The 14191-nt window shown below is 39.5% G+C and overlaps 1 protein-coding gene across 1 annotated transcript; it reads right to left on the reverse strand.

Annotated features, from left to right (window-relative positions):
* Positions 1-1479: 1479 nt before the first annotated feature.
* On the reverse strand, positions 1480-14035 carry LOC139714137 (RNA-binding protein 39-like; the record flags this gene model as incomplete). The annotated part of the gene is made up of 10 exons (XM_071625858.1): positions 1480-2714; positions 3842-4026; positions 5207-5400; positions 6157-6368; positions 6853-7060; positions 8883-8948; positions 10001-10198; positions 10684-10776; positions 12401-12512; positions 13455-14035. Coding segments are annotated over 10 exons (1959 nt in total), but the record flags the coding sequence as incomplete, so codon positions are not given.
* Between the last annotated feature and the right edge of the window lie 156 nt (positions 14036-14191).

The raw sequence follows: 14191 nt of genomic DNA on the forward strand, positions 1-14191 counted from the left end.
GAATTCTTGGGTGGAAAAATATCTTGCAAACGATACTTGCAAGGCATGAACATCAACATATAATTTTCAGAAGCCATGCCACTATCGTGAAGTGTACTGGTCAAGATAGCACATTGTAAGCGCTTGGATGAACTGTATGAAGAGATCTCCCAGATCTCTTTAATTGTGATAATCAAACAAACCTAGCAAGATAATAACTCAGACTAGAAAGGCCGAGAAGGGGAGAAAAAAAAAAGAGGAAACTTTTTGAATGTATCAATGTACATGTAACAGTATACATTTAAAAATTTCATCTTTAAGCTTGAAGCAATGCATCCCACAATAACTATTTGTGTGTGTGTGTGTGTGTGTACAGCAACCACATATTATGTAGTCCAGTGTGCATACAGTAATGAGCAAATCTGAGCAAAAGTTGAATAACACATAATACATGTACCCATAATTTGGCAAGTTGAATGTCAGTATGAGAAAAATGTCATAGAATCAAAATCACCTTAACTCACTGCATTCTTCTGATGTCCACAGAATTAACACGAAAAAGACTGTGTGTAGCATGAATGCAGCATATCAACGAAGTGAAGCTTGAAGGATTTATACTTTCTGTACAAGTGGGATGAATTTCTCACATTTTTCATCACCTGTCTTTAATAGTATTAGATGGGTCTGTCATTTTAGTGGATTATCTTTTTTTTTTTTTAAATGAACAGGAAAATGTGTATTTCTGGCTAGACTTCAAACTTTAATGCCCTTTTGTTTCTAAGCTAGCAAGTGATAAATGGGCAATATTAAGCCATACTTCCCCCTCCCCTCCATCTTGCCGAAAATATTAATAATCTCCAAGCCCACTCCATCTAAAACATACACAGTAAAATATACCAACACAGAAGTAGTGAAATATACACAAAGTAACTGGGAATGTGCTAAATAAACAAATCCTTGTAAAATACAAAACTTCAGTCAAGAAAATCACCTCTCAAAGCTTATCAACTCTGCTGCACACAGATGCAGGGCTAACAGAGCTCATCTCGTTTGGGGAGGTTTCTCCACAAAGCATAAAATCCTGTAAGATGAAGGGGCTCACTAAAAAGCCTGTGCACAAAGTGTGAAATTTTCCATCACTTCCCACTCCTACAACCATCTTAATCACCTGTAGTAGCTATTCAAAAGATGCATCCAGAACTTATTTTAAGATCGTCAAACCTTCAGATGTTTCACCCAAACCCTGCCACTTAACATTACTGAACACAAGAAATCTGCAATATGAACCCAAGACCCCTGATCCTGTCTATACTTCTTGCCACTTTTGCTTTACACACACTCAATATGAAGCAAGAAAAAAAAAAATCAAAATAAAACAAATGGCCTTTATGGCAACAGTGATTTTCTTGCATGTCCATTGAATAACATGCCATGAGAAGGGATCACATTCAAAGGTCTTGCTTACATGTTGGCATTAAAACAAATCTGACCACATATTTACACTTCAGTCTATACACACATCATACAGTACATCAGTTCTTTTTTCCTCCGTGGTGACCGGGTGATATTTTTCTTTAAAAATTATTTTTAACCGTCCTTGCAGATCTTCATGAGGTTTTGGTCTAGGTGAACTCTATGGGTCCATCTGGTGTGAAGATTTATAATACTCAAAAAGTCACGCTACAGCATTAGCAGCACGTTGGCATTCCAAAATGCTCTTAAGAGTTACTGTATGGTGCTGCAGCAGGGTGACTAGATTCAATTTATATCATTTGTTCACTTTTTATGCCAATAAGCAATGGTGCAACCAAAAGATTCCAGAGAATATACTCCTGCTTCATCCATGACTTCAAGCGGTACAAAGAAGTGCAGCAGAATGGCAAATTAACATATATGTTAATCCATCCATCGCTGCGCTGAAATGCGACTGCAGGTGTTTCTCCATACACTCTGGGACATCATCGCAGATATGGCTGGAGAGAATACTCGGCGCACATGTGTGAGCATTTTTATCATTTTGAATTGTCTCGTTTGTCTTGATGAGTGCTCCATCTGCTTACATGCAGAAAACTCCACAGTCGGTAGTGCACGTTTATGTCTTAAGTTTCTGACTCAGCACTACACCCCATATTCTTGCCAGGTGACGACATTACATGCCACTTTTAGATAGATTTACAACATGCTAGTAAAATATCTGTTAACCCTTCTGGGGTTTTTCGTTGTTGTTTTTTAATTTACCATCAAGGTGAAAATCTAAGTGAAGACTACAGGTGTACAAACACGATCCAAAAATTACATTTTGCTATAAAAAGTACATGAGATGGCACAATAAGACTCTTTCAACAACTCTACTGAGCCAGTTTTCTCTATCACAATCTGTTTTCACTTTGCGGCTTTCGATTCATGATTTTAAGCCATGGCACAATTCCCAAACAGCTCCACTTGGACCTTATCAGAATACTCATTATCCCTTGGCAGTCTTGAAATTTTCTTAAAATCCCAAAGAGACTGATATTCAGACTATGTACACACAGACACAAACATTTTTAAAAAGCACTTCGAACAGGTATGTGTGCGTCTTAATACACTGAAAAAAAAAAAAAAAATATGTTGACTGGGTTGTATTTACACTCGTCGTGGGGTACTGGGTTGAAGTAGCATGGTAGCTGATGCCGCCATTGGGAAAATTGCATGGTAGTTAGCAGCAGGCATGTAGGCTGCAGTGATCATCTTGCCTGAAATGAAGAAACAAGATGAAAATCTGATAAACATTGAACATAATATGGGCATGACTCATGACATCTACATTCTACACTGCATATCTTCTTAATGAAGAAAGATGAATCTTAACCCTAAAAAGACTGGGGGGGGGGGGCCTAAAAGGCCCCCCCCTCGACATTTCGCGCGATTACTCAGCAACACGCAATGCTCTCGCCACGATGCTCTATGACTTTTTTCTTTCGAGTTTCCCGCACATTTTGACACCAAATTTGTGACGCCCGGGGGTACGGTTCTGAAGTTACATAACTTTTTGTACATGCACGTGAGACCGAAAATGGCTCAAAAATGTGATTTTGTGTACAAAGTCAATACAAATTGAGTTTTATCACATGGTTCATATAAATATGCGTATTTTTACTCTCAATGGCTAAAATCAATTTGTTTTAGTAGTATTATGCTTCAAAAAGGGTCTGCCACAAATTTTGCTGAAAAAAACAACAGAAACAAAAGGTCGAAAAAACAAAGAAATACATAAGAAATTCATAAAACAATAAAATAGATAAGAAATTAATTTTGATACCGATTTTTTTGTTAAGTACATTTGCTAAGAATGCTACAAAGAATATCTAGACCAAAAATGAGCACTTTTGGAGCTTTATTTACTGATTTAGATAAAAAAGTCTGGTTTCTCGCATAAATTAGCATAATTAATCAAAATAAAATAAAAGAAGACTATTCTGGAAAATTTAAATATACGATCTTGTAGATTACATCGCACACTACCATTGTGCAAATTTCCGCGGCGATCGCGCGATCCACGGCCGAGATCTTAAGGGGGGGCCCTTTAGGCCCCCCCCCCCCAGTCTTTCGAGCTACCAAAATAGCCCAGTCTTTTTAGGGTTAACCAAAAGGACAGCATCTCTTTATCATTATTTCATTTACTGTGATCAGAATAGACATTCAGAACCCTTTATCTCCTTTCAAAAAAAAAAAAAATGACTATAAAGAAATAAAAGTGAATTATTATCTTTGTGATTGGAACAAGTACTGTCCTATAGAAGTATAGATACAGTCAATATGCTATCAGGTTCTTTGCCACAGATCTGGACGATTGAGAAAGGGGAGAAGAATGGGGCATTACCTGCAAACCATCTGTTGTGTAGACTATTGACTGCGGCCATGGCTACTTGTGGATTGGGACACTTGACATAGACGTTGCCCTTGGGCGAGGACTTGTCAACATGTAGGTGAAGGACTCCGCCATGCTTGTTGCATTCTTCGATGACATCATCTCGGATCTCTGTGTCCCAGCCAAGCGCTGTTTCTCTGTAATGTTACCAAAATGCAGAAATGCTTAAAAGGTCAAACACAGTTTATTCATAACCTGCATGTGCCATGTATTTCACAAATTGGGACTCGTAAGACAACTTCCCAAGCGTTTGAATTCGCCGTCTGCGAATCTTGGCTCTCGCGAAATTCGCAAAATGAAAATGCACACGAACATTCCTCGTTTTACAGTAATTTATCTCACTGAACAAGTCATTCATATCGTTTACAGAGAATATTACAAGTACATTCCCAGCTTTGGGATGGTTAAGAAATATATGTAACAATAATGCATGAGCCAAATTTGTGCATGTCTCTGCCAAAATCCACCGAGGCATTGAGGTCTTGTTATGGCAGGAACTATAACTTCCATGCGAGAACTGCATATGCAGCATTATTCTGGAGTTCAATATTGACCAAACTATTTTGAATGTCATGAGACTGATTTACGCCTGAACATTATTCTCCTAATCAAAATGTATAATGAAGTGGAATGTTTTATACTCTGCCCTTACCTTTTCAAAACTGAACGACATGATGAAGGTGGTTGGGGTATGACAAAAATGTTTTTTTTTGTGTGTGAATGTAGAACAAAACATAACAGAACTACCTGGCCTGAATTGAGTACTGTATACGCTATAATTTTCGCGTACATAAATTTTCGCGAATTGCCGCTGTCACACATTTTCGCGAGTGGTTAAATTCGCGATTGGTGGACCAGAGAAAATATGAAGTGGCAAAGAAAGTGTGAATTTTCAACTTACTAGCAAATAAGAATGATACTAGTTATACACTGCATGAAAAAAACTTACCAAACTCTGCGAACTAGTAAGTTAGAATTCAACATTTTTGAAGTGGTTAAGTCCATCGCGCTAGATTTCTGACGAGTGGTCCCCTCTCTACAGTATTCGTAAGTAGACGTGGACGTGCGTAAACAAGCTTAGCCAGTATGGTCTGTTCGGTAAGCCGTGACATGATATACTAACGTTAGCGTTAGTACTGAAATGTTCGTATCATCAAGGCAAGGGATTCATTTTGGAAGGTAATATTTTCGCGTGTTGTTAATTTCGCGAATAGCTCCCGACTCGCGAAATTCGCGAAAATAAAACCCCCGCGAAATATATAGCGTATACAGTACTTGACAAAGATGAGTGACGAACATGACTGCTTGTACACTTACGCAGAGGGATCAAACATGTTGGAAAGCACAAAGCATGCCGTCGTTCCCGCTCCCGCGGGGCCAGTGGCAGGGGCCGGCTGTGCCGGCTGGGCTGGCTGGCTCACAGGCTCTGGTAAGCTCTGCACTCCGGGCACCAGGGCTGCCAGGGCTGTGGACATGGCTGGTAGCTGACCCATGCCTAGTGCAATGTTGGTCTGAGAGGAAAATGAAAGAGCGAGAGGAAATGAGGCAAGTGAGACAGAATGGTGAGACAGAATGATGAGAACATTCAAGATCTTGTGCTTCACACAGGGTCACTCAATTAGATGCCATGCAGTGTAGTTATGGATACATGCACTGCACTCCAATGATCATCACTTCCATAAAGGAAGAGAAAGCTATTACGTTCCATCAAATGTTTTTTGCACAAACTGACAACTGACATTGCTGACAGATATCTAGTCTTGCCGTCTCCCATTTCTGTATGGCACAAACAAAATCATCAATCCTTACTTAAATTTGATACTGAAAGATATTTTAACACAGTCCCAGATATAAAGTACCTTTACACCAGTGAGGTAAGTTAAACTACACTATACTTTTCAGTGGATCCATAAAACACTCTTATCGACTTAGGTGTTGACAAGAGAACAGAAATTATCATTTCCCCCCTCACAAAAAAAAAGAAAGAAGTATTTCAAACTTCTCCATATACCAAGACTAAGTCTAAATGCTACTACTAAGGCCAAACCCAATGATTTCAGTGACAACGAAGCCCATGATTTTAAATGAAGGCAAAATACATCCAGGCTAAATCTATCAGATCAGAGAAAGGCTAAATCAAGAATTGTAAATGAAGACAAGCTCCACACTTCTCCAACAAGGACAAGTTCACAGCTTTTTTCAGAAAGGTCACGTGATAAAACTTCCATTGATTGTAGGAAAGAACAAATTTGATCCTCAGGACTGACCTGCTGAGCGGCTGCTGTAGCTGCAGCCAGGGCCTGGGCACTCTGCTGAGCCTGCAGCTGAGCAGCCTGGAGGGACTCTTGAAGATTGACCACTGGGGTGGCCAGATTGACCCCAGTGGGGTTGACCTGGAGGCCTGGGAGCCCAAGACCGGGTACCTGACTCAGTGGGTGAAGGGCCTCAGCCGCTGCAGCAGGAATCTGAAAACCAGTGCCTGTACAATACACATAGGAAAACAAACAAAAGTTAGCATGTCATACGAAATACTGACAAAAGACATTCAACTTCATTGACATGAAGGCATAATATACACATGTCAGGCAAAAAGTACAGGAGAAACATAGCTAGATACAAGTAATGCCCTGTTCGGCAAGAATTCTCTTGTAATTATTACGAATTAAATCAAAATTGTAAGAAACTGTCAAAACTGAATGTACTGGGATGCTGATGTCCACCTTACTTTTGAGGGGTGCTTTCTTAAGTTATTAGTCCACAGAAATGCTCATTCTTTCTACTGTTTGAAGTAGGTCTCATATTCTCATTACAAGCATATTCTCTTCCTGCTGTACAACTTTAAAGTAAAATCATGTGTCTTTCTCACTCTGACTTGGCTACAGCTGGCACACAGGTAAAATGTCTAACATGTTCAATAGAACTAAACGACTTTTTCTCAAACCTCTATTTTTTTCTCCCCTCACCTTCTGCCAGTTTTGCCATGAGCTGCAGCCTGCCTGTCGTGTTGAGAGTGATGCCTTTCTTGTCCAGCTCCTCACTATCCAGCAACGAGGGCGCCTGCTGACCCTGCTCGCTCCTCTCCGTCACGTGATTGACTTTCATTGGTCGCCCGGCAAGCTCGAAGCCATTGAGCTGGTCTAGCGCCCTCTTGGCATCCTCCGCATCGTGGAACTGTAGGAGCAGCAAAGAGTTACACTGATGAGGATAGGGGCCATGGACCAAGTTGGGTCACATCACAAACCTTCAAATGCCATGAGTGAAGCAATTACTACCATGAAGTTCTGATCAATAAATACCTTCCTTCAAAATATCACTGATGAAGAATATGAAAGTCACTTTATATTCAGTCGTCTACTTACCAAGTATACTAAACTGTAGACCACAAAAATGCAATACATAACTTATACTAAAATCAAGTTTTTGTAAGACACTCAAACTTTTTTTGTTATGTATTTTTTCTCTCCTGATCACATATGTGACCCTGCACCTCAAAACAAACAAAAAGTCGCCAGACATGAATTTTTAGTTAAGACCATATTTTGATTTTAAGCTTTAAAATGATGTATAACTCAAATCAAATGGACTCTCCTAACCTATCTAAATATTGGAAAGAAAGCACAAACTCAGGAAAAGTGTGAACTGAGAAAAGAGGCTCCGAAGTACAGTGTCTATTCAAGCGCTTAATCTTTACCAAACCGTGCTGGCTGTGCGATGAATGGGACAAAAAACAGGAAGTAAACCACCAGAGTAACAACAATGAAGGGATTATCAGATTAAACTGAAATTAAGCATGCCTCATTAACACATTCTGTCCATAATCAATGCCAACTTTCAAAGCAGTAGCACTATCCTTTCGAAAGTTATTAGAGTTGAAAGTGAAGAGAGTGGACAAGGTTTTTCAGAAATGAAAAAGGGATTCTAAAGACACACCTAATCACACTATTCTACCAAAAATGTTCGCGATAAACTGCTAAAAAAACACACTTTCCTGCCCGTTTTATGATACAAAATTTCAGCATAATGTAAAAGAAGACCCGCTCTTTCAGAAAATATGAAAAAGTCAAGTTCGGCTAGGTTGACCCATTTCACTTATTTTCAGTCCTCACGCAAAAATCAGCGTGTGCGACTTTATGTTCGTTTTGAGGTGCACGGTCACATATATTCTTTATTTACAAACTATATTCCAAAGGCTCCTTCTTTTTCACTGACTTCCTGTTAAAATGAGATTTCAATAATTTCAACTTCTCATCAAAGTGAAATCCAGATTTGTCACATGCACAATATTTATGTCAGAAACAGAGATTTGAATTTTGCTGTTGTTGTTTGTTGGATGCACAAACAAGATTGTGTAACAATGAAGACAGAGGTTGGCTGGCTGAGGCAGCCATGCTCTAAGTGTTGGAATACTATAGATGAAGGGCTCTATGGAATAGAGTTTATGCGTTAGAAAACATATAAAATTCAGTTTCATTCTTGGTAGTAGCGCAACAACAGTTTGAGAATTTGAAACATCCTACCTGGCAACTGTCAAGTTGAGTCGAAAGACAATACAAATATAAATCTGATTCATGAGGAGGTCAAAGTCCTTAAAACAACTTTCCCAGACAAACTGGAGATTTTGGAATTAAGTAAATTACAAACTTTTTACATGACCACTTGTGAATATCAGCAAACACTAAATAGTGCTCTACATTGCCAAGATCGATCTGAGCAGCAAAGCGATATTTTTATCAAGAACAGAAAAGAAAGCATGAACAATCAAAAAGGAACATTAAAGTAAAGCTAAAATTCAGGAAAACACTAAATGCACTGAAAGCTGACAGAGATGTTGGCAGTGAGTAGCAACTTATCGCATGACGGTACCCAACCAATGTCTTGGGTGTCATTTTAAGGTTAAAACAGAGATTCACTGAGTCATGCTGCTTCAAAAGTGATAGATGAAACATACATATCTTCACTACGGACACCATGATCATAAGATAAGTTTGCTTACCGTAATAAAGCCATAGCCCTTTGACCGGTTTGTGTCTGAATCCATCATGAGTTGAATGTTGTCGATCTATGGGGAAAACAGTGCAAATCATTGTTTGGTCATCACCGTGGATATATGTAACAAATAACAAGTAGTTAGGCAAACACCTATCGGTGGTGGAGGAAGGCCATTCTGGAAACGTCTTACACAATCACATCTTACTGACAAGGTGCTGACTGCAAAAAAAAAACAAAAAAAAAACATAGAATATGAAATCATGATTCGATCTCTACTGAGCTGATCTTCTTCTGCAACGAACTGCACTATGAATAATCAAAAAAGCCAGAAATCATGAGAGAATATCAGTTTGAGAGAAAGCTTCCCTATAACTGCCAAAAAGAGGGGCTCATTGAGCTTTCACAACAGTCTGAAGGTAAAAGTTTGTTCTCATGTATTAATCTCCTTTATCATCCACAAATGATGAACTAGAGTTTATTCCCCTCATTCTTATATAACACATATGAGACACAGCTATATTTGGATTGACATTAAATACACTATACTGATTAGTGAAGACACCGCTCCTACTTGCGATGCAATGCATTTCTAAAGATAATGAAGAAGTCACTTTAGCTGCTGTCACACTACGCAAATCTATCCGTAGTTTCACTACATGGTGTTCACTTTGAGTAGTTTGGGCAGTGTAACCGCAAATTTCCCACAAAACTTCCTACATGCATGAGGGAAGTTTCTCATTTTTCACGAAACAATGTGTAGTTTTGTGTAGTGTGACCACGAACGGCTGAAACTTCACGAAGTCTGTCACACAATGGGATTCACTTCACGTTGTTTACGCACATTGCATTATTCTTTAGCACACTGTTGGGCATTTGCATTTTTCATATTCAAGGAGGGAGCACAGTTTTTGCCCGTGTGGAGCATCCATGTTAGAAATCAAAAATATCTAAACTATGGGTAGTTGTGCATCACTGAAACTATGCATAGTTTTGTCTGTAGTGTGACCGAAAACTCAGAAGTTATCTGGAAGCAAACTACACATAGTTTTGCATAGACTTGCATAGCATTGGTAGTGTGATTGTTGCTTTTCTTCATGATATCAAATTTGAGGTGTCACTCACCTTGCCAAATGGCTCAAATATGCCTTTAAGCATCTGCTCCGTGATATTGTAGTGGAGCGAGCCCACGTAGAGTCGCATAGGTCCGGCATTGACCTTCTGGAGGGTGACATTCTGACTGGCTGATCGGTTCTTCTCGGCATGGGACGGCTGGACGATGATGGGTATTCCAAGGAGTTTCTGGTTGTTTAACCCTATTGCCTGGTGGAGGAAAGTGAGTTTGCTCTTTTGTTACATTGAACTCAGGAAATTTTCCTTGATATTCACAGTGGCTTTACCCTTGAAAATTGATAGCAAAACATTCAGATTAAAAAGAACATAAAACTATAAATGTTTGCCACCTGGTTTACACAAAATTCAAACTTTATATTCCTCTTCAACAACAGGTGCATGAAAGACCTGCGAAGTATTCAAGTCACAATTTGTAAGGATTTTCACATTGCTTTGTGCTTCTCGGTCAGCCGCAACAATAAGTGGTAAGCAGGTAGGCTACAGTGACTTCAAAGTGTACAAAGTCCAAGCTCATCAGACATTCAGGTTTAAAACATTAAAGGATCATAAAGGATCATTTCAACATCTTGTGCTTGAACCAGAAGGATTCACCACTGTAGCTGTAAAGCCTTCAAAGCTTTCTGGACACCTGTCTAGTTCTCACAAGGGCACACAAATCATACATACAAACTTACCAGGGGAACTGATTCTGTGGAGTCAAATTCCACATATCCAACACCTTTTGATCTCCTCGAGTTGCGATCTGTGATGATTTTCACACTTCTGACCTGTGACAGCAACAAAACAGAACAATCAAAATATTCAGACAGATTACTTGCAAGTTACTCAAATCCACTGCATGGTCGATAAAGTTAACAACTTTTTGTCTAAATGCTAATCCAATACTGACAGTCTTTTACGACATCAGAATTAAAAAATAATAATAATAATAATTAATTAATGAAAAAAAAACTTGCAAAAATAAATTTCATATTCAAGATCTCAAGCATATTAGGGTTTTCATTTCATCTATCCTGACCGAAAGTTTTTTTTTTATTATGGAAATGATACTGTAGCAACAAAGTTGTAAAAACTTGGTGAAAATGAAAGGAAATTACCACTGCATCATCCAAATGCAGTCACTGAGAATGAAATGCTTTCATCATGCACGATTGTATGGTGTGTGAAGAAGCATTTAATGACCAAATGCTAAGTGTCAAATCTTGAGATTACAGTGTGATTTTCTGGATCATGATCCCAATTACCACCAAAAACCAATCACCTGTTCCTTCAGTCACAACTGAGCGATCCCGAAAATGTCATCAAAACCTGTTTATAACATTTCAAGTAATAGCAGTAATAGACTGAAAGTATGCAAAGGCCAGTAAAAATACTGGAAAAGCACTCAGAGAGCGTAGACCTCCGCCAAGCAGCTCATTTTCACCCTATATCTTAGTCCTACATTCATATCACCTGCATTACCAGAGTCCTTGGCCATTAAAACATACCCTAAGCATTTGGAATCACATTGATATCATTGCTAGTTTAACCCTAAAAGGGCGGGGGGGGGGGGGGGGGGGGGGGGCGGAATCCGCCCCCCTCGACGTTTCGCGCTATAATTCTTTAACGCGAGAAGGCCTCGTCGCGAGGCTTCTTGACTTTCTTCGTTCAAGTCTCGCGCAACTGTGGAGACCAAATTTGCAACGTCCGCGCATACTTTTGCGAAGCCACGCCCATTTTTGTAACGGAATGTCGCCCAAAAATGGGCACAATTTTGTGATTTTGTGTACATTTCCTATGGAAAACGGTGCTCTGTCATGAAAGTCATAAAAACCTAATTATTTTTACAATTAATCACTTTCATTGATTAATTTTGTGCTAATTATGGTAGAAATGTGGTCAGTGACAATTTCCAATGAAAAAACAAAGAAAAAACAAAAATTGAAAAACAAAGAAATAAATAAGAAATTCTGAAAACAATAAAATACATAAGAATTGAAATGAGTTTTGGAAGTTTTTGTGATGTACAATTGTTGAATATGCTAAAACAGATTTACAGATAAAAAATTAGACTCTCAATGCTTTTAATTAGGCTAAAATATGATCTTGAGCTTAATTTGCATAATCAATTAATTAAAATTAGAAATTGATTGTTTCAAAAAATCTTATGACACAATCTTGTTTTTTAATCCTCGCTCCAGACAGTGATCTGGGTCACTACCAATATATAGTCATCTGTTCATTGTGTCATCAATTTTTCCTGAAAATTTCATCCAAATCTGTCATAACTTTTTGAGTTATTTTGCAAACAACAAATAAACAAACATACAAACTAAACTAACACTGGCAAAAGCATGACCTCATTGGGAGAGGTAATAACCTCCTTGGCAGAGGTAAGAATTCTTGACATACCTTGCCAACAGATGAAAAGAATTCCTTGAGCTGCCTCTCTCTGGCACGTTGTGACAACTGCATCACGAACACAGTCCTGGCATCTCTCGTGTCAGCATCAGGATCATCACGTCTACGGAAGGAAGAATGCATGCAGAAATTGTTGGCAGCTGATGACTAACTTCGGAGATGCTTACCAGTCGTTAAACTTCTGGTTACTTTTGCATACTGCTGCCCTGTCATAGGCTGCTACTAATAAGTGATAACTTTTCCAGCTTTTACATGGGTATTAACAATGAATTGAAATCTCATCAGGACCGCTTCTTTTGGATGAAATAAGGCACCCAGTACCTATTTCCCTATGAGCACTACTTCTGCACTGGCAACTGACCAAATTTTTGCTCAAGCCCAAAGATGCCCAAAGATGCTCAAAGTCAATAGCACTCATTTCTTCACAAGTCTCACTTCGCACAAGATACTTTGAAATGTTGAACAAGAGAAAAACATCTTCATAACTGTCGTGCAAATCAAACTTGTAATGAATCATCTTGATGAATATTGTAGGTTCACACTCATGTCAAACTCACTGGAATGATGATAACCAGAGAGAAAATTGGAAACAATCATGCAATATATGTTCGACAGAAAGTAAATATGCAATGCTCAATGTGGGGAATACCATGGAACATGGAAGTCTCTGCATTATCAAAATATACAATTGGGTGCATTATCCAAAGACAGTATGCATTTCGCAAAGGTGATATGTCATCCTTAAATTAATCTCATGTCATCCTGCAAATGTAAGTCTAACCAAGTCCTGAAAGATTGGTCAGTGATTGCTAGGTGTCCTAAATGATCTCTTGTGATGGCCATATGTCCCACTGCTTGACTCATACAATGCTCATCATTTTACAGAAGTATGCAGGCCAATTGCTTCATAAACTTTGGGATAGGTCTGCTTACATTTTCTCAGACAAGTCACCTGAAAAAGTTCAATGTGAAAATCATACAGCTTTTGGCACTGAGCAACAAAGATTTGGTTAGGGAAAGCTTCAGAACGATGCAGCTCACTTACTGTGGACTGGTGTCTTTTTTACTACGTTCCCTACTTCGAGAACGAGATTTTTTCGAGCGGTAGCCATCTTCCTCGCGATCCCTGCGGTTTCCCTTGTAGCTTGATCGTTTGTCGCCACGGTAACCACCACCATAGCGCTCTCGGCTTCTGCTGCGGCTGCGTCGGCGTTCCCTGTCCCTGTCCCTGTCCCTCTCTCTGTCACGGTCTCTATCCCTGTCACGATCCCGGTCCCGGTCCCGGTCTCGCTCGCGGTCCCGATCCCGGTCCCGCTCCCGCTCTCGGTCCCGCTCTCTATCCTTGTCCCTTCGGTCACGATCCTTCTCCTTCTCCCTTTCCTTGTCCCTGTCCTTTTCCTTCTCCCGGTCCCGGTCTCGGTCCCTTTCCCGGTCCCTGTCCCGGTCTCTGTCTCTGTCTTTGTCCCGGCCTCTGTCACGATCCCGATCTCGATCCTTGCGGTCTTTATCTCTGTTTTGTTTTATATAGAAGAAAAGAATGATAACATACAATGTAAACAAGCTTAAGGCTAGAAGCGTGGTTCTGATGGAAAATTTGAAGGAGAAACTAGGAGAAAAAAAGCTTTGTCAAACACACAATCATCGTCCTACAGAACATTCCTAGAGAATATACTGTAAAACATGATATATTCGCGGCATGAAAATTTCGCGAATTGGAGCAGACTCCCTTTCTCGCAGCATGAAATTTTCACGAATTGCCACTGGCATCCCATGCAGATTGTG

This window comes from Diadema antillarum, unplaced genomic scaffold (assembly GCF_040938485.1).
Source record: "Diadema antillarum isolate AM-2024a unplaced genomic scaffold, OU_Dant_1.0 seq00002173_RagTag, whole genome shotgun sequence".
NCBI lineage: Eukaryota > Metazoa > Echinodermata > Echinoidea > Diadematoida > Diadematidae > Diadema > Diadema antillarum.